Genomic DNA, 24,890 nt, shown 5'->3' with positions numbered 1-24,890 from the left:
ATTCTTATTTTCCACAATTCCTTTTAACGTTTCTATTATGCTCAGCTATATATTCTCCTAGTACTGTTTGGGGTTTGGGTATTGTAGCATTTGCACAAAAAACAATGCATGTGCTTCTTCTGTATACACAATTCAACATTTATAAGGACTTAAAGTTTTCTGTACTATACCTACATTTGTCTCTTTTTGTGTGGCATTTGCCATTTTCACATCATATAGGCCCTGTGCAGATGTAATATTCCCGATTGCTTACTCGTCGTGAAGCAAATGGGGGGAAATTGCTGGCATTTTCTCAGCACCCCTCCATTCTGGAGTGCAAGTTTCCTCCACAGAAGCATTGATTGTTGCTCAAGATATACTTAATTCCCTTCTAAACCAGAGGTCCAGTCTGGTTTAAAGTCCATTGTTGCTGAAAACACTTTATCATAGTTAAGAGTATGAGGAATTTGCTCTGCTGAAAATGTTTTGGGAGAAGGGGAAGATGAATTAAAGCCTATATATTGTTAAGCATTAGCAGGTAAGTTGCAGTATAGTTCAGGTTGAGCCAGTCCCCTTGACACAGGCTTCTTCCACCACCTCCACCCAAAAAAATACCCCAATCTCCTGTGACTTAGTGACATTCTCATGCATGTATTGTGAATTGTTTGGTTCTGCCTGTCTACTTTGCCTTGCCCATGGACTAGTTGGCATTTCTGTGTGCTTCAACTGCAAGAGCAGATTTAGGAATAAATTTGAACTCCATTCAGCGGAAAGATTGAAATGTAGTCTTGAGATTGTCACCCACAGTTTCCAAAGTAACTTGCTTTTCCTTATTCTTTCTGGAAATCCTTCTCTTACCACTGTTTGGACCACTGTTAGGTACTCACTGGCGGTGATGGCTTTCACACGGACATGGAATGCTTGGGAAGGGGCCTGTTAAGAAATCAGCTGCATGGAGATGTTTGTGGAGCAGGGTAACGCTTTGTTTTTTGTTTATTCCCATAGAAATTGCTCTGTGAGAAGCTGGAAGAACAGCTGCAGGACCTGGATGTTGTCTTGAAAAAGAAAGAGCGTGCAGAACGAAGGTATCGAAACACTGACCAATGGCTTAGCAACCCCCGTAACCCCACATAACAAATCACACACAGCGAGTGAGTCAGTACTTCACTCTAGCCTTCCACAACCTCGTACCCTCTAGCATGACTACAGTGCCCCCATCAGCCTCAGCCAGTACAATCCCCAGTAGCCATCACATGTTCTGGTATTTTTATTAACCAGGTTTAGTACCACGTCAGCATGCAAAACCACTTATGACCATGACTGCAAATTCTAGTTTGGAGCTGGCTGTGGGTGCAGCTAGCTAAAGGTCTGGCATTAATGCAAGCAGGTGAAATACAGTATAGGACAAATTTAAGCAGTTGCTGTGAAGAAATGTCAGCTTTTCGTTTTGTTTTTTCTCCCTAAGGAAAGAGCGCCTTGTGTATGTGGGCATTAGTATTGAGAATATCATTCCTCCACGAGTAAGTGAAATGAACCCCTTGATATCTCCTTTTCTTTCTTTTGGCATAGAGTCAGACCTGTGTGTTCTTTGCGCTGTAAACACTAAAAATTCTGCCTTAAGAAAAGCTGAGTGTGCAATAACCATAGATTGCCTTAATCAAGCAAATTTGCATGCATCTGCTCATTTTGCCTGATAAATTCGGCTCCTGCTGCTTATAAGAGTCAAGGAGCTATGCAGGGCACTAAACCATGGATCCCTGACCACTAGAAACCCAGTGCACTCCCTGTGTCTTCCTTCTCTACTGCCTGTGACACATGCATATTACAGCCATGTGGTCTAGAAACTTGCCATTGTTTGAATCTCCATCTTGGCACGTACTGTTAGATCAATCCCATCCTGTCATTTGAAAACTTCAGAGGTATGCATGGTTTAATAATTGCTACGGTTGTAGCCAGTGCTGGTGTTATTCTGAGTTGACTCATTGAAGTTAATGAACATGGCTGACATGTGTTTATTAATCCTCTCAGAGTAGAACTTAGTTGGAAACAACCCTAGGGACCCTGAACAAAAGGAACTGTGTGGCTGTTTGTGCAGCAGATTGTTTCTCATGGAAAAGGCGACAAATTAATGCTGTGTTTGTACAGCCTCGTATGATTGGCTGCAGCTATTTCTGTGCTTAATGATTGTCTGCCTTTAAACCAGGAGCCTGAAATACCTGAAGTTGTCGATGAAAAGAAGAAAGATTCCAAAAAATCAAAGGCGAAGCTGCTTGAAAGGAGGTCGACTAGGCAACGGAAGTGTATCAGCTATAGGCAAGCAACTTCTTTGCTCCTTTTTGAATAGATGTAATAAAAGAAGCTGTGTTTCCAGTTCACAGTGGAAACATGCAAAAAAGAAGGAGGAGGAGGAGGGAGGGCTGTCTAAGCAATGGAGAAAGGTTTTTTTTGGAGCCAATGCGTTTTGAGGGCAAAATTGCTTGCACCCACTGGAATCTTGACTCTGCTATTACAGCAGATGACTCTCAAGGGGTGTCTAGAGCACTTTCTTAATCGTGTTTTATTGCATGAGTTTCAGCTAGTAAGGTTTGAGGATGTAGACAAAGTTCTTGGATCGGTCAGGACAACCACCTGGACCCTCTTGGCTGATAAAAACGAGCGGGGAGGGGACAGCTGGCTGGGCCAGGAAGGTGGTCAATGCCTCCTTGTGAGAAGGGTCCATGCCTGCTTGAGGGAAGCAGTGGTAAAACCACTCCTCAAGAAACCCTCCCTGGATTCTGAAAATCTTAAGTAACTAACTACCCAGTTGCCAATCTTTCCTTCTTGGGCAGACCAGTTGCAGACCATATCCAGGTGCTCTAGGAGGAAACTGATTGTGTAGATCCTAAGCTATTTTTAGGCCCAGTTTTGATAGTATAAAGGTAAAGGGACCCCTGACCATTAGGTCCATTCGTGACCGACTCTGGGGTTGCGACGCTCATCTCTCTTTATTGGCTGAGGGAGCTGGCATACAGTTTCTGGGTCATGTGGCCAGCATGACTAAGCCGCTTCTGGCGAACCAGAGCAGCGCACGGAAACACCGTTTACCTTCCCACCGAAGCGGTACCTATTTATCTACTTGCACTTTGACGTGCTTTTGAACTGCTAGGTTGGCAGGAGATTGGCAAGTCCTAGGCTCTGTGGTTTAACCCACAGCACCACCCATGTCCCTTTTATAGTATACCTTATATTTTTATTTTATTTCGTTCAATTAAACTGTTTTTTTTAAAATAATGATAATGACGTCAACAGCCACAGCAGGAACATAGCAAGTGCGCATTTAAATTTCCTCTTACGTTGACTGGCTGTACATTACATGCCAAAACACAGAACAGAGCTCCAGGGTTGCCTCTTCAATAATGGCAAAGTTAAACATTCTCTACTACAAGATTGGTGGTAGGCAACCAACTTGGAAGGCTTTAAATGGAGGGTGGACAAAATCATGGAGGGCAAGGCTGTCAGTGGCTACTGGCCATGATGGCTATGTACTTCTTCTTTGGCGATTACTTGTTGCCGAGTAAGATTGTCTTCCATAAACATAGTTTTAAAAGTGAGTCCGTAAGTGACTGTGGAAGCCAATTCTGGATCCACACGTCCTTCCACAGTGGGGACATTGGTTTCCGGGCGGGAGTTGATCATGGTGAGGGTTTGCCAAGTGTGCCTTCCTCTTAGCACGTTTCTCCCTTTCATTCTGAGTTTGAACGTCTTCAAAGCCCGTGACACCTTTGGTAAAGGCTGTTCTCCAACTGGAGCGCTCGCAGGCCAGTGTTTCCCAGTTGTCGATGTTTATACTACATTTTTTAAAGATTTGCCTTGAGAGTGTTTAAACCTTTTGTGTACTATCTCTATGTTGGAGACAGCATGCTGGGAATCACTAGTGGGGAGAGTGCTTTTGGGCTCATGTCCTGCTTGTTGGTGCCCCATAGGCATCTGCTTCAGCACGGTGAGAGCTAGATGCCGGACTAGATGAGCCTTTGGTTGCATCCTGAAGGGTCATCTTATGATATTAAAAAACAGGTTCCTGGGGCCGTGATTCGCAGCAGAGGAGCCGCAGTGCTCACCCTCATAAGTTGCACCATCTAGAACCCAGGGTGGGGTGAAGCGTGCTTGTGGGTGCAGCTCTGATTGTAAAAAGCCGTCATTGGCAAAAGGGTTAAGTGTGCTTGCCCTGCTTCTCTTTCACGCAGAATCACTGGCTCCTTAGGCTGCCTTTCATTAAAAAGGGAGCCGTGGGGTTTCCTCTCATACATTTGTATGCACCGTTGCAGTGGCTGTTGTCTACAATCGATAAAAATCTGGCCCAACTGCATGATACTGCGATGTTCCTCTCAATCTCTGGTTTGCTTTAATAATTGCGTCTTAAGGGCACACGCAAACATCATACTGGTGATGTGTATGCCAGTGCCCCACATATCAAATCCAAGTCAAAGCAAACCCAGACTGTTTCTGTGATGCTACACGGGACCGTCATTAACTCCAGACACCGCATTGAGCTAGAAAGCCCCACCTTGTGTGGTTAGTAAGAAGGAGGCAGGCTGTACTCTGGGCTTCCTAGATGGAATTGTCACATCCCTGACAGATGAGGCAAACTGATGACCCAGCAGAATCCCCCCTCCCTCGCCCCAGGTTATCCGACTGTCCTCCAGGGGGATTAAGCCGTTCTGCAAGCATAGCAGTTTGAGCGGGTCATCGCTCGTCAGTGGAAATTGCACTCGAAATGTATTATGCTCAACAGCAGGACTGTGAAATGCCCTGCCTTTGCAGCTTCTGCCTTTGTGCTCCTGCCTAGTTGGTTTCGGCCGCTTCTAAGTGAAGAAGATTGAGCTATAAAACTTGCAAGACCCTTCATCTTTCCCTCCACCACTCTCAACTATAATCCCCCCTCCCATTTTTGCATTGCTTTAGAGACTTCAGATTGCTGCTGCAGCATCCGAAAAGCAGTGACAGCTGGTTTTCCTTTTGCAAATGGTATAGGGAGGAGGGAACATCTTGGTTTAACTATGTAGTAAGATTTCAGCTAATTTTGCATAAACCCGCTTACAAAAACTGTCATGCAAAGTTAAGAGGAAAACCAGAGTTCCTGGTGTTACGCTTAACTTTCTATGAAGAAGGTCAGAATGCTTGTGTGTATTATAAACTGTTCAGACATTTGGAGCCTGATATTTAATTTCAGGATGGACCACTACAGGGTATCTCTCTCTCTCTCTCTCTCTCTCTTAAATATGTAGGGTTGAGTGTTTGAAGGAAGTCTAAGAACTTTAATTAGGGATTTACAGTGGTGCCTCGCAAGACGAAAAGAATCCGTTCTGTGATTCTCTTCGTCTAGCGGTTTTTTGTCTTGCGAAGCAAGCCCATTGAAGGATTAGTGGATTAGTGCTATTAGCGGCTTTTAGCGGCTTATCTGCTGATCGGATCAGCTGATAAGCGGCTTAGCAGCTTAGAAAAGGGGGGGAAAGGAAAAAAAACAGCAGGAACTCGCAAGACATTGTCGTCTTGCGAAGCAAGCCCATAGGAAATTCGTTTTGCGAAGCACCTCCAAAACGGAAAACTCTTTCGTCTAGCGAGTTTTCCGTCTTGCGAGGCATTTGTCTTGCGGGGCACCACTGTATTTGTCCGTTCTGTGGGCAGCCTCTCCAAGAGAGTGAGACACGTACAAATTGATCTCCTTTCCCCCTCACATATCTGGACTCTTCAGTTACTACAGACTTGCCAGTTTATTCCTTAAAATATAAGTGAACCCCGCTCTGACATCAGCACGTTTTGTCTTCTCTAGGTTTGATGAGTTTGACGAAGCCATTGACGAAGCCATAGAGGATGACATTAAGGAGGCTGACGGAGGAGGTGTGTCTTATTGGACAATGTTAACGGGGAGGAACATATGGATGACTCCAGTAGTGGATGGCAATCCTGGTTTTTGGTACAGCAAGCACTAAATTTATACCGAGGGATTTGGGTGCTCTCCTGCCACTTCCTGCAAATGCATGAAAACCACATCTGTTACAAAGAACAGAAATCTTTCTCCCTCTTGTCAGACTTCTCAGCTGGCTGGGACGTGTCCAAAGACTATTTGGATGTAGATCCCTGCTCTGCTAAGTTAGTTGCTTGCGCTATTCACTATCACTCAGCCTGACCTTCCTCACAGGGTTGTTGTGGATAAAGGTGGTGGTGGAGGGACCCATGTATGTTCTTGGAGGGGGAAGGTAAAATAAATAAATGTCTCGTTCTTGTATCCCCAGCCTTGTTTAAGCTTTCAGCTTTTCCACAGGGGAGATAAGACATGATCCTCCCTCACCTCACCTGTCTGCAAACATGGGAATTTTCAGTCCTGGTTTGGGTGCTTTTTATGGAGGGAAGGTTGATGCTAGCAGCAAGTGAATAAGTGGATTCACAGTCACCGTGGTCCTGGTCTCCCGACTGTAGGTGGTGGAAGAGGGAAAGACATGGCTAACATCACGGGGCATCGTGGCAAGGATATTTCCACCATCCTGGAGGAAGAAAGGAAGGAAACCAAGCGACCTCCGAGGGCTGTTGCAGTTCGCCGGAAGAAACGGCGGCGACTGAACGACCTGGACAGCGACAGCAACCTGGATGAAGAAGAAAGTGAGGATGAGTTCAGAATCAGTGATGGGTAAGGCCTGCTCCAAATTTCGGGTGTGCTCTGTCCCAAGTTGAGCGTTCTTATTTCAGCAGATTTCAGTTTGAGCTAAGCACTTACAGTAGTACCTCTGGTTACGTACTTAATTCATTCCGGGGGTCCGTTCTTAACCTGAAACTATTCTTAACCTGAAACATCACTTTAGCTAATGGGGCCTGCCACTGCACAATTTCTGTTCTCATCCTGAAGCAAAGTTCTTAACCCGAGGTACTATTTCTGGGTTAGCGGAGTCTGTAACGTGAAGTGTATGTAACCTGAGGTACCACTGTACTAGCCTCAGATTGAAAGTGTGGGGCAGTAAAACATGTTTAGCTTTGGATCCCAGAAGCACTCTTGAGATGCAGTCTTGCCAAACACTGATACTCAGAACTCCCACTTGGAACGACCCACCCTGTGCTTCTGATTGGGGGTGGAAGATCGCTGGTTTGAACGCTTGCCCTGCTTTTGCCTTTGGAAATCTAGGGTGGGTGTCGCTCTGTGATGAATCTTCCATCTGCACAAGCATATCAGCTTGCCAAGTGGAACAATTCCCTCCTTCTAGGGGTTCTCCTGACCCACCAAACCAATTTGGGAAGAGAATGGAAAGCCCCATTGTGCAAGCAAGAAACCCTTTTGCAGGGTTTCTGCTGACACCGTTTGTTAGGTATATCACGCCCCTGGTAGTAGTACAGTAGTGGTAGTTGTTATTATTCTTTCTTTCTTTCTTTCTTTCTTTCTTTCTTTCTTTCTTTCTTTCTTTCTACCCCGCCCATCTGGCTGGGTTTCGCCAGCCACTCTGGGCAGCTTCTAACAAAAGATAAAAAATACATTAAAATGTTGGAGGAAAATGCTCTAGGCTGTTCCTCTTACATGGCATGGTAGGAAATATGCCATCTCATACCTGGATTCTGAAGTGGAGCTCTGCCGGGAGCACTGTAGTACCTGGTAGATCTGGGCCCTCTCTTTTGGGACCTGGAGCTAGAATGTATGTTTGTACTGTTTCGGTCCCGTGAAATGCAGGTGGTGGGGAACCTTAGCAGCATCTCAAGATGCTGTTAAGACTTCCATCAGTCCCAGCCAGCATAGCTGATGGTCATGGACAATGGGATTAGTAGTCCAACAACATCTGGAGGGACACAGGTTCCCCACCCCTGGCTTTTAAAGGATGCTGTCAGAAGCTTTTCTGGTGGGTTAGCTCTGCCTGTGAGGTGCGAGCTTCTTGCACAGAAACTTTCAATCAGGCCAGGCCCCAGATGAATTTTTGAGCTTAGAGTTGTGTGAGGACTTACTGCATCAGAAATAGCATTTTTGAACTGACCTCAAGGGCCTGTCGCTTGAACGCACAACCATTTGAGCAGAGAGATTGAATCATTTCCCACTGGAGCAATGAAAGCCACCTTAGCTAAACCTTTCTTACGTCTACAGTCTCTCAGTTAAAATGCAGGTCTCAAAGCCGAGCGGGCTTTATTCCTTTGGCATCGTTTCGAAGATCTTTCCAGCTAATCTCTCTCCCCTGCCCCCCTTAGATCTCAGGAGGAGTTCGTTGTCTCGGACGAGAACTTAGACGAAAGCGAAGAGGATCAACCATCGAACGACGACAGCGATGCAGAGTTTTCAAAGCGCAGGCCCAGGCGGCACCACTCCAGGCCGATGAGGCAAAGCAGGCGGCTACGGAGAAAAACAGCCAAGAAAAGATACTCTGAAGAGGACGAAGACGAAGATGAGGACTCTGAGGAGAACGTAAGCGGAGAATCTGGTAAGTTGGACTCTTTCACTCTTCGTAGCTTGGCAGTTGGCTCAAAGGACTGAGTGTTGGGAAACTAGGCCAGCAACTGGTTTTCCTGGAGGGTCGACCTTCCTGAGAACTGGATGAGCCGGCCTTCCTCACCTTGGCCTCCTGTAGTGGCCTGCCAGGAAGTCCCGTTGCCACGGAAGCCATCGTTTTCTTCTTAGCTGGCAGCTGAAGAGCCAGCGGCACTCCTCCGGGCTGGATTTGCCCTGTGTGACACACACACATATATCCACCCACTTCGCCTCTGATCTACATTGAACGCCAATCTAACGACAACCTCCTCATTTGGCATTTCCTTTTGGATTGCGTTATACGTAAATGGCTTTGCCACCAACAACTGTTCGGAAGCTTCGGCTGCTACGGAAATGCCACAGCTGGATTGTGGACTGAGATTGGGCACCCAGGCTATATCTTGAATATAATACACTGGCTTCTTGTCCACTTCGTCTTTGGTGGCCAGAGAGAGGGCATTCTCTTTGGCAGTACCCCGTCGTTGGAATTTGCTTACCAGTGAGACTTGCACAGCACTGGGCTTGTTGTCATGTTAGTGCTGGCCTTTCTGTTCTCCCCAGGCTTTTCGCTTGTTAAATGGTGTGGTGTCGCAACAAAGTGCTTCCACTTGCGCAAGAGCTTTGGGCTGTGCAGTGGAACTTCCCCACAGCCTCGTTTGCTTGTGCAACCCCTAAATCTGTCCCCCATCGCTCAGCAGGGGGAGCTGTGTGCAGGGAAAGGAGAGGGAGGAGAAATTCCATTGTTGCAAGTGGGAATCCTTGCGCTAGTCGGATCCAGCTAAGTTGGATATTGCCTTTTGCCTGTTTTGTGTTTTACTCTCCTGCCTCTTGGTTTATGTGTCTTGTTAACTTGGTTTATGTGTTTCTCTGCTTTAAATCTTCCATTCTTTTATATTTTAATATTGATGACTGTCTTTTTAATTCTTAAGAGAACCCTTTGGGGCTGAAAGGGGAGGGTGCATGTTAATTAAATATACATTCATTTTTTGTGTCAGCAATAAAACAAAGCTAATGTCTGTAGTTACAATTTCTAAATATATATACATTTTTCCTGAACAAGCATGAGCAACAACCAGTTGCTGTAGCAGTTAAAATGTACTGCTTTGCAACTAAATTTAAATTATGGTAAGCCTCTCTTAAGAAATAAAAGAGCAAATAAAATTGAACTGTTTTAAAAGGAAATCTGAGTTTAATACAGACATATGGACCAAAGTCCACACTTACTAAAACTGAATTATAATCCCCAAACCTTGAGTTTGATGGTCATAATTCAACACTTTTATTTATGCAAGAATGAGAACACTGTGGAAAGAGTGCGCCCCCTGCTGCCCAAGAAGAACTTCGCAACAGAGTGAGGACCGGCCTAGTCCCATCCATCAGCCAAGAAGGAGCAGCTTCAGGAAAATTTGCTTTGCCACCAGAAAGAACAAACAACCCCCAACCACTGGTTGCCCTAGGGGTGCAAAGGTGAAGGCAAGCATGCTCTGGCCTGTGCCAGGAAGCAAAGAGCTGCTTGGAGGTTGCATCCCCTGCCTTCTAGGAACGGCGACATGGCAAGGCAAGGGGGAGACCTTTCTGGCCCCATCCGTCAGTCCGCAAAAGAGCAGCTGCAGCAGAGAGCTCACTTCTCCCTTCCCTGCTGGAAAGAATTCTCAGCTATGGTTGCCTTGAGATATTCCTTGGCCCAAGGGAGACTGCTGGGTTTTGTGTATGTGTGTGTATTATTTGTTTGCATTATTGCAGTGTGCTGTAAACGACCTTGAAGATAATTCCACCGGAAGGAGGAATATAAATCATAATAAACGAATAAACAGATCTGGACTCCCAAAGGTTCATGTTATTTCATAACTTTCTTCTAAGGCGTGCTTGACACCACCTACCAAGCCCAATATCTCTTTATTTCTTTGAGAAATCTAGCATGTTGTTGTTCACAGACCTCATGAAAAGGTGTACATCAGAACAGGACTGCTCAGACTGGACTGGACCGCTCTAGACGGTTGCTGTCGCCTTCCTCCTCTTCCTCCTGGTTGCTTTCAAAGAACTCAACAAGGGAGGAAACTAGGATGAGCTGGCTCTGCCTGCCATTGCTTTGGCGCCACCTGCTGTTGGGCTCCCTGCCCTACCTTACCACCTCTTAACAAGATTTTTTTTTTTTAATACCCCGCCCATCTGGCTGGGTTTCCCCAGCCACTCTGGGCAGCTTCCAACAAAATATTAAAAACTCAATAAAACATCAGACATAAAAGCTTCCCTAAACAGGGCTGCCTTCAGATGTCTTCTCAACGTCAGATAGTTGTTTATTTCCTTGACATCTGGTGGGAGGGCGTTCCACAGGGCGGGCGCCACCACCGAGAAGGCCCTCTGCCTGGTTCCCTGTAGCTTTGCTTCTCGCAATGAGGGAACCGCCAGAAGGCCCTCGGCGCTGGACCTCAGCGTCCGGGCAGAATGGTGGGGGTGGAGACGCTCCTTCAGGTCTACTGGACCGAGGCCGTTTAGGGCTTTAAAGGTCAGCACCAACACTTTGAATTGTGCTCGGAAACGTACTGGGAGCCAATGTAGGTCTTTCAAGACCGGTGTTATACGGTCTCGGCGGGCGCTCCCAGTCACCAGTCTAGCTGCCGCCTTCTGGATTAGTTGTAGTTTCCGGGTCACCTTCAAAGGTAGCCCCACGTAGAGTGCATTGCAGTAGTCCAAGCGGTAGATAACTAGAGCATGCAACACTCTGTAAGAGGCTGGAAATGCCTTGTGGATCATTTACCTTGGACTTGTTGAACCTCTGGGTGGGATGCAGTACGAGGCTTGTTCTGCAACCTTCCAGAACACTCTTGCAACCCTACCTGTTTCAAATGGGCATTCCGTCCTCTCTGTTGGTGTTACACTTGGAGTCATAAAATCAGATTGCAAAGGAGAGACCTGCTAGGTAGATACCACTAGAGACAAAGCAACATATAATATATATGGATTCATAACCTGTTTCCCCTCCTGCCAACCTAGAAGTTCGAAAGGACGAAGTGCAAGTAGATAAATAGGTACCGCTCTGGGGGGAAGGTAAACGGCGTTTCCGTGCGCTGCTCTGGTTCGCCAGAAGCGGCTTAGTCATGCTGGCCACATGACCCGGAAGCTGTACGCCGGCTCCCTTGGCCAATAAAGTGAGATGAGCGCCACAACCCCAGAGTCTGCCACGACTGGACCTAATGGTCAGGGGTCCCTTTACCTTTACCTTTTACCCTGTTACCCAGTGTGACACCCCAAATGTTAACCTGTCAGTCTGAAGAAGGTTGCCCTCAACAAGCCCTTCTGACTTCCATGGGAAGGATGCAGAAACTAAATTTCCCTGGGAATAATAATAATAATAATAATCTTGGAATGCAGCCAAATTGAGTCACCTGCCTGCCAGTTGTTGTTGCCTATTGGAAAGTTTCTTAAAGAGCGTTTTAAGATGGGAATCAAATGGGAAGGCTGGAGCTGTCCTGAAACATTTCACTTTCTGAGAAAACCAGACGTGTTGTGAATATGACCGGATGTTGCAGTTCGCAGACTAAATTTGCACGGTTCCTTCTCTCCTCCAACCCCACCCCCTCTCCCTTGCACAGAAACAGAGGCTTCTTCAGAATACAGCGACGAAGACTACCTGGAAACGCGGCGGAGGAGATCTCGGCGCAATCAGAAGAGGCAAGTCAACTACAAAGAGGATTCTGAAAGCGACGGCTCTCAGAAGACCTTCCGATACGGGAAAGAGCTCAGAAGGATCCACAAGCGCAGGCTTTCCAGCTCGGACAGCGAAGGTAAAATAAAAGGGTTGCCTTGTAGTGCATATTTAGTAGAGCTTTTGACCCCCGCAGAGAGGGAGAGAGCTGAGCCCGAAGGCCAGGTTGAAGAGGAACGTTTTCGCCAGGTGCCTAAAGGTGTATAATGAAGGCGCCAGGCGAGCCTCCCTGGGGAGAGCGTTCCAGAAATGGGGAGCCACTGCAGAGAAGGCCCCGTTCTTGTGTTGCCACCCTCTGGACCTCTCGTGGAGGAGGCACACACAGAAGGGCCTCAGAAGGTGATCTCAGGGTCTGGGTTGGCTCCTATGGGGAGAAACGGCGCTTGGGGGATTCTTCAGAAGGGCTTCCTTCTGAATAAGCAAGCTTAGGGTCGTGTTTTCATGTGGCCTTAGTAGCCAAAATATTGATCCAGGTGTTTGATGTGGGCCCTTCAGAAGTGTAAAGCCTTTAAGAAGGAAGAGCTTAAGAGTTTTGAACTTTTGAGTATAGCAAAGATTCAGAACTAGTATTCATATTAAACACCGCCTTTGTAAATAATGAATGTACAGTGGTACCTCGGGTTAAGTACTTAATTCGTTCCAGAGGTCTGTACTTAACCCGAAACTGTTCTTAACTTTAGCTAATGGGGCCTCCTGCTGCTGCTGCGCCGCCAGAGCACGATTTCTGTTCTCATCCTGAAGCAAAGTTCTTAACCTGAAGCACTATTTCTGGGTTAGCAGAGTGCGTAACCTGAAGTGTATGTAACCTGAGGTACCACTGTATAGCAAAGATTCAGAACTAGTGAAGTCTCTAGCCGATGTTTTGGGCTACAGCTCCCATCAGCTGCAGCCAGCACTGAAACCGTGGATTGGTCGATCCTACATATTCATACCAAACACTGCCTTTGTAAATAACTAATGTATTGAGTCTCATTTCTAAAGGAGATTTGAGAGAGCTACGGAAGGGAGATTTGGGGGCAGGTTTTGAGGGAAAGGGGCATGGGATGATGTATGATAAAAGTACGAGCGCTCCCCCATTGTATGGATGCCATGAAAACACATGGAGGGTGGTTTAACTATTATACTGCACCATTGATAGGTGCCCACCAGTCTTCTGTGTTGCAGTTTTTATTTTCTGGTGGAAGCCCTCCTCCTTCCGGTTCAAGCAGCTTGCATGCGGAGCTTTCTGTGTAAACACAGGAGAGCGATGATAGCTGTTGCATGCCTTCAGATTTTGCTAACGGCTTTAAGTCTGATGCTTGTTCCAGAGAGCTACGTGTCTAAGAACTCTGAAGACGATAAACCCACCCAGGTGTCAAAGAGATCCCTTCGGAAGCGCAGCCGCAGCACGGACGAGTACTCGGAGGACGAGGACGGGGACAAGGAGGAGCGGCCCGTCCGGAAGCGGCCGAATCGCATCGAGACAGACGACGACGACAACTGCAGCAGCGCCAGCGAGGAGGCAAGCAAGCCTGCGCCTGCCGCCAGGCCTTCGGCAGCCCACGGCCCGCAAGACGTCACCAAGAAGCCCTACCGGATAGAAAGCGACGACGAGGATGACTTTGATAACGTCGGGAAGGTCGAAAGCCCGTTGGACTACAGCCTGGTGGACTTGCCGTCCACCAACGGACAGAGTCCTGGGAAAACCATCGAGAACTTGATTGGCAAGCCCAGCGAGAAAGCTCCCGCCCCCAAGGACAGCACAGCCAGTGCCAGCTTGGCACCCAACGGGACGAGTGGCGGCCAGGAGGCAGGAGGACCAGAAGAAGACGAGGACGAACTTTTGCGAGTGACTGACCTTGTTGATTACGTCTGTAACAGTGAACAGTTGTAAGACTTCCATTTTTGTGCTAATTTATTCCACGGTAGCTCATACCAGTGGGCCAGTTATTAAAAGGTGTTTTATTTTTCCTAGAAAACTCTCCACTACAGTATCACTTTTTAGCAGTCAAAAATTTCACCAGTCCTGCAGTTCGGGGTTATTTTTTCTCTCTCCATCCCACCCCCTTCAACCCCCGGTAAAGTGACCAGTCGTCGTTTTCTCGGAACTCTCTCTCCCCCCTTTTTTTGTGGTGGAAATGATAATTACTATAATTTCCCTATTCTGATTTGCTGCCTCCTCCACCTTTCACCCACTCCCGCAGTCCAGGTTAACTTCATCCACATGCAGACCTTGTAGTAAATGAGAGATTTGTATATTTTTGACTTTATATTTCCTGAGTGCACACAAATTGGGGGGGGGGGGACAGGGGGCAGGGAGGCTGAAAGAAAGCATTCCAAGTTGGTCAGGGCCCAAAATCTGAACTGTGGTGGGATGGAGGGGGGGGAGCCGGGGGGGGGCCTGTCGGGGGTACAGAAGCACTTGTACTCAAACTTTTTCATAGGAGATATATATTCTATTTAAATGTTCACAACTTAGATTACAATTTAACATGCAGTTTTAAGGGGGGGGGAATCTTTACTGTTGCATTTTGTGACTTGTGGGTTAACTTGCCATAGTTCCTTTTAGTAAATCACTTTCCCGAAAAGCAACCTTGGAGAGAGAGAGAGAGAGAGAGGAAGAAAAAGCTCTCACATAAAATCATTTGATTCAAAGCTTCCCCAACCCATCATAATTTAACTTTTTAAAGTGTTTTGTACAGTAAAAAGTGTAAAGCTATATAACGAGCTTTTGACAATTTGGAGCCATGCTAGCAGTGAGTTGATAATGAGGCTCTTCTTTTTAATGTGTTAAATCTGCCTGATGGTCTCCGCGTAGGATAACCTCTTGGGAGGAGATGTAGTTTTTGCTGTGAACAGATGACGGGGCTCCTGTAAAGAGATAACTGGCCGCTTTTAAAAACCCTTTCTGTGCTCTTAGTATCTACTTCAAATTGAAGTACGCAAATGAAGCAGTTTTCCTTCTGGGAGGCTGTGTGTGTGTGTGTGTAAGATTAATTTTACTTATCCGTCTGGATGTTCTAGCAGATTTTGACAGTAGTTAACTGGCCTATAGGCTCCTTCGTGTTTTTAATATGCATTTTAATAGTTGCCGTGTGACCAACTGATTTCTAAAGCAGGACATTTCTGGGGGAAATGCATAGACCCCCCCCTTCCCTGCAAGAAACTCCTGCCGTTGGAACTTGAGCAACATAACTCTGGGTGTGAGTGCCTGCTCTTCAAGAAGAGGTTTCTCTGCCCATTTTATAGCCAGTCAAACAAGAATACGGCTGGCCACGGTGTTTGCCACTTCATTCTTTCAGGTGTGTTTCAGGCTCTCTTCTGTTCCCTTGTCTTGTGCTTCTTTTTCTTTCTACACGATTTTTCACACAGGTGGTTGGAAGAATACTCTGCAAAGCTTTGAAATCCAAAATGGCCATTTTACTCTGGTTTTTTCCCCCCTCCTGCCCCTCAAAGCAGGGTTTTGTACTTTATTCTGGTGCTGGGTCCATTGCTGGCAATGGCTGCACCAGTCTTGCTGTGGGCATTGAGTTGACAGCTCCCCTTGCCTGTCTTGAATTTTTTTTTTAGGCGTTCGTCTGTAGATGAGCACTTCCGTGTTGTTTGTTTGTCTGTTCCATTGTGATTTTAACCGTGGCATTAGGCCTGTGTAAAATACCTCGCACGAAAACCTTGGCATCCCCAATTTTATTTTTTTTATGGCCTTTAATTCATCCTTGGTTCTCTCTTGTCTCTCCCCTCCCCCTGCTCCTGATATCCGCTCTCTGTACATGGTAGCCACTCCACCAATTGTATTCTAGCAATGTGTATCTACCACCTTTAGAATTCTAGAGCCCTCGGACCTTAAAAGAAAAATACTAGCTTCCCCAAGCGGTGTTTTATGTAGTTAACAAAGCAAAGCCTCCCAGGTTGTATCGCATTACTTTGTTAGCAGCCATCTATTTGAATAAGAGAATAAAGTTAAAAAGCCGCACAAACGCTGAAATCGTTCTTTAAACTGGTCCATCGTCGTTTCCTTCTGCTTGAGCACAGCACCTTTTCGCTCTCTGGGTTTGCAGCGGAGCAGCCCACGGTCGTTAAAATTCCTCAGCTAATGCAATTTCATGTATTATTGTTTTTTAAAATAATTTTAGAAGATGCAGGGCCTTGAAATCGTCTTGTTCCCAAGAAGCAAGCAAATACTCTGTACCCGCACTCAGAAAAAGCAAAATGTACATTCCCAGTTCTGGTTGGCGATTAAATTTTTAGATGCCATATCTTGGAACTCTAGATGATGGCTGGGAAGATCACCAGCATTTAACTGCCCGTTGACTGGCTCAAACATGACTCAAGATGCAGGCAGAGGGTAGCTTGAACCTCCTTTTTCACTAGTGTGAACTGGCTATGTGAGATCTCCTCTCCTCACTCCCAGTTGCCTGCCGTTTGCCTTGCTATTAGGAGTGAGGACATTATGTAAGGAGACGTCTCTGGAAGATCATTTGTAACTGTTCACACTGGGGAGTAGGAAAAAGAATATTGGATTCCCTTTTTTTGCAGGATAAAACTTCAGAGGTGCACAAGGGTACTTGACCCCAGGGCCATCTCAGAAGTCTGTGGGGGCAGGATGAAGCCCTGGTCTACCCATTCCCAATTGCACATGTGTCTTTTCTCAGAAAAGGACTCCTGCTATCCCTCCTAAATTGCATTTTTCACTGACCTTTAAGAGTGTCATGTGTGTACCTGCAACGTCTTGAAAACAGAAGCCTCCTCAAGGAGCTCCTTCATCTTATACTTGCACTGTGGTTCTCTAGTTCTCGTCTAACCAAGCCAGAGGCATCATTTGGGCGCTTGGCACCATCACCTCTCCAGCCCTGGTGGGTATTAAGTGCTTGGCCAGTAATGTGTAATGGACATTTGTGGCATAGAGGCAACTTTGAGCTGTTTAGCAGTCAAATAGGACGAAGGGAACTAGCTGAAAGCTTGGCTTGTGATGGCTTTGCCGAATGAACTTCAGGAGTTGTGTTTGAGAGAATTGTTCAGAACTCCACCAGGAACCCCTGGAAGCAAGAGCATCAGTTATTGATTTAAGTTTGCAGTGTTAGTGCTTCTGATGTTGGCAATAGTTGGAGGTATCAAACTAGAAAGGCATGCAGAGGGCTTGCAAGTAGGACAGTAGAATTGCCCTGGAAGAAAGGAGAGGGTTGGATATGTACTGTTTGTGTTGTATAAGGCCCATTTGATGCTTCATGCACAAATAAATTCTGGTGGAGTCTCTTGAAAAGGACTTCTGCTTGTTGGCTGTTAATTTAGGAAGTTATTCTAGCATAAAGTGCTAGAGCTAATCTTGGTGATCGCATTGACTTGCATCTGATGCCCTCCAGTGAAAATCAGGACCAAGTAGACTTGGTCTTCTTTGAGCCAATCAGAGCATGGGCTTGTCCCCATTTTTGTCCCCATTTTTCAGATTCTTGCAAAAAGCAAAGTGACAACTCCCCTCCCCATCTGTCTCGTTTAAGGGAACAGCTCTCGGCTGGAGTCATAGGATGGCAGTTGAGTTTTACTTGGAGTAGACCCATTGAAATGAGTGAACATGACTAACTTGGGCCCATCAGTTTTGATAGGTCTGCTGGTTGAATAGTCTTTTCTGTTGCCTGGCCTCGTCCGGTTGTCAGAGCGTACTCATGGCTTTTGAGTAGAAGACGGCCTCTCTCTTTCCACGCAGCTGCGCTGTTGGAAGACTTGATCAGCCCTCTTGAGGCAAGCAGTGAATTGAGAATGAATGACGCCCCATGGACATAGATTGAACCGTAGAAAGGCGCAGAATTTGAAGAGAGGAAGCCAACGAGAAACTGTTGAAAAGGGCTGCTTCTTCTCAAGGTGGGTTCTGCAGCAACGTGAGTTTTCAGTAAGAGGGCCAGAGAGCAAGCCCCATGGATCTTTGTGTAGCAAAGAGGGTACAGTAAAATACTCATTTGACTTCCACACCAACAAAGGTAAACATTTTTATAGTGACTAATGTGGCTGGCAAATGGTGCGTGGCTGCAGGGTTGCGTTCCCTAAGATGCTAGGAAGGTCACCTTCTTAAGCTTTTTGTAATTTTATCTTGGCTAAGTTTCGTTTCTTGGACTGCCATTGGTGGACGAACGGTTATCCAAGTTATCTCTCCAACTTAGTGTGAAAAGCTGAAATACAGATCTTAAAGGCATATTTGTCCAAAGTCTGGTTCATTGTTTTTTTAAAAGAATTAATCATTCAAGTAACAATGGTCACTGGAAGGCCAGTAATTTGAAAGGCAAGTCCTGCTACTTTTTTAAGGTGATATTTTGTGTTACTGTGTTGCATTAACACTATTCGCTATGCACAGATGTGTGTGTTAACTGTGTTAACAGTAATGTTATACGTGCCCTTCGTATGTTTTGCTAATTCTTTAGGAAGTGGTTCATTCTAGTTGAATTTGGAAAAGGCAGTCCTAGTAGTGTCGTCCCCCACCCAAACTGAAGATCAGAAATATTTCCTCACAAATAAATTCACTTCGAATTGACAGGGATGCACATATCCCGTACGTGTGCATGTTTTCTTGGAAGCGAGTTCCACTGAGTTAAAGTGGGACTTAATCACAAATCAGTGTACATAGGATTACAGAATAACTTACTGGTAACTAATCATTATCGATTTAAGATCTGTTTCATTTACCTTTTCAACGGGATGTGCAAAGCAAGAATGGGAAATTTCTCCCAATATATTGATTGAAACCCTTCTTAAACTCCTAAATTTATGCTTCCCTTTGGGAAGAGACCAGAGGATTCAAAATGTTTGGAAAGCTCTTCAGTGTTTATCATTATGCCACACGCATTAAGTTCTGTAGCTTGTTGAGCAGATTTTGATGGTCTCCCTTTAAGGTTTGCCTTTTCACCTGGCCGTTTGTGGGCTCGTTTTTACGTTTGGGTGGACGTACCTCCCTCCCAAATTAGTGTGCAATCTCACTTCCTCCGTGGAGACATGCAGGGGGCATGTCCAGCACCATAAGCTTTCTCTATTCTGCACTCGCAGTTTCCATCCCAGTTTTATCCCTTCTCCTTGACTAGACTGAACCTGTAGTACATAAGGCCCGGGGGGGGGCTGAAGAGAGAATGGTAGGGAGCCCCAATTCCAGCCCCTTAAACCTGTTGCCCCCAGATCATTGCTTGCTGAACCAGTATCCCAAGTCCTGTTTGATCTAATGCACAATGTAAATGATGGAGCCATTCCCACTTGTAATCATGGAACCATAAATACGTTTTGTTTTGCAAACGTAAGCACGGCAGTGGAAGGAGGAAGCAGAGGTTTGCAAAGGCCAGGGAGCTTGGTGTGTGTGTCTCAGCGTTGAATCGCTGCCCATTGAATGCTGGCCCATTGAATGCTGTTATATCCATTGACTGGGATTTGTTTGGGAATGCCTGGCAGAAATAATATTCTAGCCTTGTGATGGTGGCAGACTTGTTGCAAGGCCCATGGTACTGCGTATTCAAATGCGTGGTGTGCAGGTGTTCGGCTTGGGAAATGCTTCTGAGACTTTAAAATGGGGATGACTCTATGCTTGGGGGTGTGTGTTTATACAGATATATCTACACATACAGATGTGCGCACACATCAGAAAGGGTAGCAGACACACAGCCCCGATTAAACGGAAGCCACTGATCCAGATGTTAAAGGGCTTTTCCCTGCCTCCCAGCTAGAAATATGAATGTTACCAAACAATGGGCATGTCATATTTCTACCCTGCATAAAGTGTTGCCCTGCAAACCGTATTGTTAAACTGAACATGAGAAATCTGCAGTGTGTGTGATTTTTCAGGTACTATATATGTGTCTTTTAAATTGTTGTACGCCTGTGTCACAGTTTTAATATCTGTGTGTGTGCACATTTGACTGAATACATGTTCAGGTGTCAGTGGGGTTTCAATGCTTAGCCATGGTTTCTTGTAAAAACCTAGAAATGGATGTTTTGATTCCCCCCCCCCCTTTAAAAATCATGTCTGGGGTACAGCTCTGCTACTATGAAGCAAGCAGAGTTTAATCAGTCACCTTTAAACATTGAAGGAAGCTTCCCAAAGGAAATGTGGCTTGGGCCCGTCCCTAAAGTGATGCAGAAGGAGGTGACAGAAACCTGGACTTGTACCACTTGAGAGACGGCATGCAAGCGAGATGATTTTTAAAGGTTTTCCTACATAACAAGCACCCTCTGCAAAGTAAATGTGCATACCTGCACGTTTTTGTTTTTAGGATGAAGGAACACTCTGAACTCTTACCCATTGCATGCAGTCTGCAGTGGTGCAGTCCAGAATTCTGCCAGCTTAATTAATGCTGCATAATTTCAGAACATCTCTTGACTTCTAAATCTATGCGGCTGATTTAAAAACCTTTTAAAGGATCTGAGTCTCCCCTCCACCAGTCCTCAGTGTGTTAAAGGCATCCTGACAATTGGATGCCTTTAATAAACTAATTTAGTATTGTGTGGTGGGAAATGTCTGCCTCTATGGGAGTAATAATGGAACGACCCTCCCTGTGCTTCTGATTGGGGGTGGAAGATCGCTGGTTTGAACGCTTGCCCTGCTTTTGCCTTTGGAAATCTAGGGTGGGTGTCGCTCTATGATGAATCTTCCATCTGCACAAGCATATCAGCTTGCCAAGTGGAACAATTCCCTCCTCTAGGGGTTCTCCTGACCCACCAAAACAATTTGGGAAGAGAATGGAAAGCCCCATTGTGCAAGCAAGAAACCCTTTTGCAGGGTTTCTGCTGACACCGTTTGTTAGGTATATCACGCCCCTGGTAGTAGTACAGTAGTGGTAGTTGTTTTCTTTCTTTCTTTCTTTCTTTCTTTCTTTCTTTCTTTCTTTCTTTCTTTCTTTCTTTCTTTCTTTCTTTCTTTCTTTTCCTTCCTTCCTTCCTTCCTTCCTTCCTTCCTTCCTTCCTTCCTTCCTTCCCCCACCTTGAAACTTTGCGACCTATCCAGCATAAATGGCATACTATATCCTCTTTCGATTTCAACAGGGGAGTGCTCAGGACGGATGTAACTATCGCATTGAACTTTCGCTTGGCTTGATTATGTCAGCCCTCCAAACAGAATAGCCAGTAAATAGCTGCCTTTAAAATAGCACTGTTTGGAATGTTTCATTAATTGCATACCATTGAAACAGGGCTTTCGGTGCAGAGAAGCAGAGCAGACGACGAGGATTGGGATTTCGGCAATGCCGTGTGCATGTGAAAGATTTAAAGGCCTAATTAAAGCTGTGCAACAGGAGAAGATTTTAGCAGTTCCTTGATTCGCGAAATCCAAGCTAGCAATTCTGGGGGATTCTACACGGGTTTTCTTACTTGTTAGATGGAAATTTCTCTCTTTTGAGCAACTGCTGTTGGGATAACGGGTTTTGTTCATGTACTGTGGCGAGGGGGCCTTTAGCAACACTACCATTGCCCTATATTAAACAGCAAACCTGCATTTCCTAGCCAGAAACTTGTTGTTTTGTCTGCTATATATATGTTGCTGTTGTTGATGCAGTCAGAACAGAAACGGTCAAGGATTTAAGTGTGTGCGTCTCTCTCTCCCACCCACACTGCCCAGCATTGTGAGTAAGAATTAATTTTTATAACCCTTCTTAGTTACAGCCAGAGAAATATTTCCCCATGCTTGCGTAGGTGTTGCCCAGATTTGTGCACTTGCCCAATGTTCCCATTCTTCCTCCTGTTCCTAGAATTTAAGTTCACCTTTTACAAAAATGAAATCATCTTGTCTGGAATTACGTTCTATCTTGACAGTCAAGATCTGCTGAAATATTATTTGGTCAGTCCGTAACCCTTACATCAAGTTTCGTGATCCTGCACTCCTTCTGTCCGCAGTCTCCCTCTCCTCTCCTCTCCTCACCCAGCCCAGTATAATCAACCAGTGAGCCATTTCATTTAAGTCAGTGCCCAGTCATGGTAGGGGAGCCTGTGCTGTTTTGTCGGCTCCTCCAGGGACTTCAGCAGCGGTGACGAAATGCAAAATTCCCGAGAGAGATCAAGCTAGGAACACAGGTAACACGTACCTGCAAGGATATCCTGCACAGAATAGCAGGTGTTTGGCTCCCTGGGTGAATTCAGGTATATACCATGAGCTGGGTTCTGCCTGCGTGCCTTTGCCCGCGTGTGTACGTGTTTGCTTGTACTTGATCGCGCTTCCTGCGTTGTCAAGTTTCACAGAGGAGAGGAAGCGATGCATCTTGCAGACTGATTTTAGTTCTCAAATGGCAGCGTCCCCGTCTGTAGCTTAACATTTCATTCTCTGTTACCATAAGACAATTGCATGCATTTTTGTGGATCCTTTCCCCCAGCAAGGTTATTGGGTACATATGGGCAGTGAGGCAGCATTGGTGGGGCCTCACTCTGGCACACTTTGGCAGACTAACATCACCACCAATTTGTTCTAAGGGAGTGAAGTTTCTCCCTTAGACAGGGGACAGTAAGCCTTTGCTGTTGGTTTGTCGTGTAACAGTGAGAGGCAGATACTTGTCTTCCTAACCAGGACTAAAGTTTTGACATGATAGCAAAGCCAAGCCCTCATAGAAATGCTCTGCCTTTTTTTGTTCCCCCTTTTGCTATTGTACACAAACTTTGCAAATCTTGCCCGGCATGTAATGCAACGTCAATTAAAGCGTTGCATCTTTCCCTTGCATAGATACGACTTTTGTTTCAGGGGGTGGGCAGCGAGCCGTCGGCCAGTTTCTTAGCGCTTCTCTACAGAAATTTGCCTCTTTGTTCCATGAGGAAAAGCCACGTCAGGCAAAAGGTGGCTGGTTGGTGGCATAGCTTTTGCCTGCTGCTCATTGTCTTGTACACGGTTCAGTAGATCTTGTGCAGATATCTGCTAGGCCAGGGGTGGAGAACATCTTGTTGGACACAAATTCCCATCTTTGTTTTTCAGCCAGCATGGCCAGTGGTCAAGGATTATGGGAGCTGTAGTCTAGTTGTCTCTGCGGGGCCACCAGTTCCCCATTATTGCGCTAGTGAACTGCTGTTTCAATATTCTTTATTTTGGGGGCGGGAAATAAAATTAAAAACTAGGTGACGTTTTTCAGACAAGTCTTGCAAAACTACTCTATATTATTTGTGCTCTGTCTGTACCCCCAGGGGACGGCGTCTCATACTTCCCATGCCTGCACCTTTTCCTTGTGGGGAAAGGCGTGTGCCCCTTTGTACAGTGGAGGAGGTTCAATTTATGCAGCCCCTTCTCTTCTTTTGAGGACTTGTACCGATTGGGCTTCTGCAAAAGTTACAAGGTGTGTGGGGTGGTGCAGCTCACAGGTCTGGCTTGGAGCCATGTGTGCACTGATCAGCCTGGCAAAGTAATTTTCTAGCGTAGGGCCGTTTCATTGTATTTTAAAATTGGAGCTTTCTCAATCTTGGCCTTCGCCATTGAATCGGAGCCTCTTTCTTCTTTGCACCCGCCCAGCCCAAATGCTTACATCTTGGGTTAAATGCAATCTGCCAAGGCTCCTCTCTGATGTCTCCCTTAATTTAGCAGAGCTGCACTGAAGCTGAGCAATGGAGACGGCATCCTTTGGGAGCAGAGAGCATGGCCAGAATTTTCTCACCTTTAACCTTTTTCCTTCCCACACCCCATTCACTATAAAAGTTATATTGGTAAATTTGTGGTGGTGGGAGGGAGGGACCTGCTTTGGCCAGTCTCTGCTAAAACAAAAAAAGTAGGGGAAAAAAAAGAAAAATCATGAATTGCTTGCATTTTGAAAGGACACTGGGGGTTTTATGTGTGGCCTGTGCATTTTAAGGCTGCTTCACGACAAGCTTGCATAGTTGCTGCAGAAGTTGAGGCCTCTTTGTTTGGTCTGAGAAGACAGATCAGGAAGCGCATTTTCCAGCCCAGTGCATTATTGGCAGAATCAGCTGTGCGCTTGAGAAGTGATGGTGCCCATGTATTTTCCCTTGCGAAGATCATTTCCATGCTTTTTGTCCCTTTAAAGATTGTTGCATTTGAAGTGGCCATTTAGAGGGGGAAGTGAATACCTTGGGGAAAGAACTGGAAGTGTCTTCATTGTTGTACATAAATCCTGGGTTGCTTTCTCTCTTTCCTCTTTCCGTTTCCAACTCCCCCCTCTCTCCCCCAAAAAAACAAAACCCCAGTAAACTCACTTGCATGGAAAACTTAACTTGAAATGGAGAGTTCCCCGTGCCCTCAACGCTCAAAAGTGGTTAACTGCAGTTGACTAACAGCTGGTGTTTTTAGCTTTGCAGTACATGACTGTTTAAATACTGTATTCCTTGTAAATGAAGTTTAAAAAAAAATGTTACGGCTGGTGCCAATATTTTTGTTATTGAAATGTTCAATGTCGTCTCACTACGGTCTGGTCAGAGCTCTTTGTGTATAAGCCGGGCCTGCAGCCTTTTTCTAGCTCGGAGGCCTAATTGTGTAACTTTTTTTTCTTTCATAATGTTTTTTTTTTGTTTTGTTTATAATATCTACTGTCATTTCTTTCATATAAATATGACATGTAAATTGTCATAATAAAAAAAACCATTTAAATAAGTTGACGTACAGAGAAAGTGTGAGAGACTTTCATGGCATCGTGGAAGATGGCAGGTACCACGAGAATAACCGTTAAATGAGATTCACTAATTTTACTCCAGACGGACAGATTGATAGATGGCTTTTGAAAATCAAAATCAAGAGAGCTGAACAGAGATCAACAGAAAGACATCAAAAAAAGGAAATGTAAAAGGATGTGATGTGTAGGTAAGAAC

General features: G+C 45.6%; 1 protein-coding gene across 1 annotated transcript in view; it reads left to right on the top strand.

Moving 5' to 3' along the window:
• RSF1 (remodeling and spacing factor 1) overlaps positions 1-24,675 on the top strand; it is a 52,478-nt gene extending 27,803 nt beyond the window's left edge. Inside the window, exons 9-16 of the mRNA XM_082218985.1 lie at positions 985-1,064; positions 1,445-1,499; positions 2,183-2,292; positions 5,789-5,856; positions 6,436-6,643; positions 8,176-8,405; positions 12,046-12,237; positions 13,466-24,675. Of these exons, the coding sequence (XP_082075111.1) occupies positions 985-1,064; positions 1,445-1,499; positions 2,183-2,292; positions 5,789-5,856; positions 6,436-6,643; positions 8,176-8,405; positions 12,046-12,237; positions 13,466-14,031 (1,509 nt within the window). The 3' untranslated portion in view covers positions 14,032-24,675. The remainder of the gene's footprint in view (positions 1-984; positions 1,065-1,444; positions 1,500-2,182; positions 2,293-5,788; positions 5,857-6,435; positions 6,644-8,175; positions 8,406-12,045; positions 12,238-13,465) is intronic.
• Positions 24,676-24,890: the final 215 nt, after the last annotated feature.

The sequence above is a fragment of the Podarcis vaucheri genome (genome assembly GCF_965113315.1).
Source record: "Podarcis vaucheri genome assembly, chromosome: 4".
NCBI lineage: Eukaryota > Metazoa > Chordata > Lepidosauria > Squamata > Lacertidae > Podarcis > Podarcis vaucheri.
This window is presented reverse-complemented; position numbering and strand designations above follow the sequence as displayed.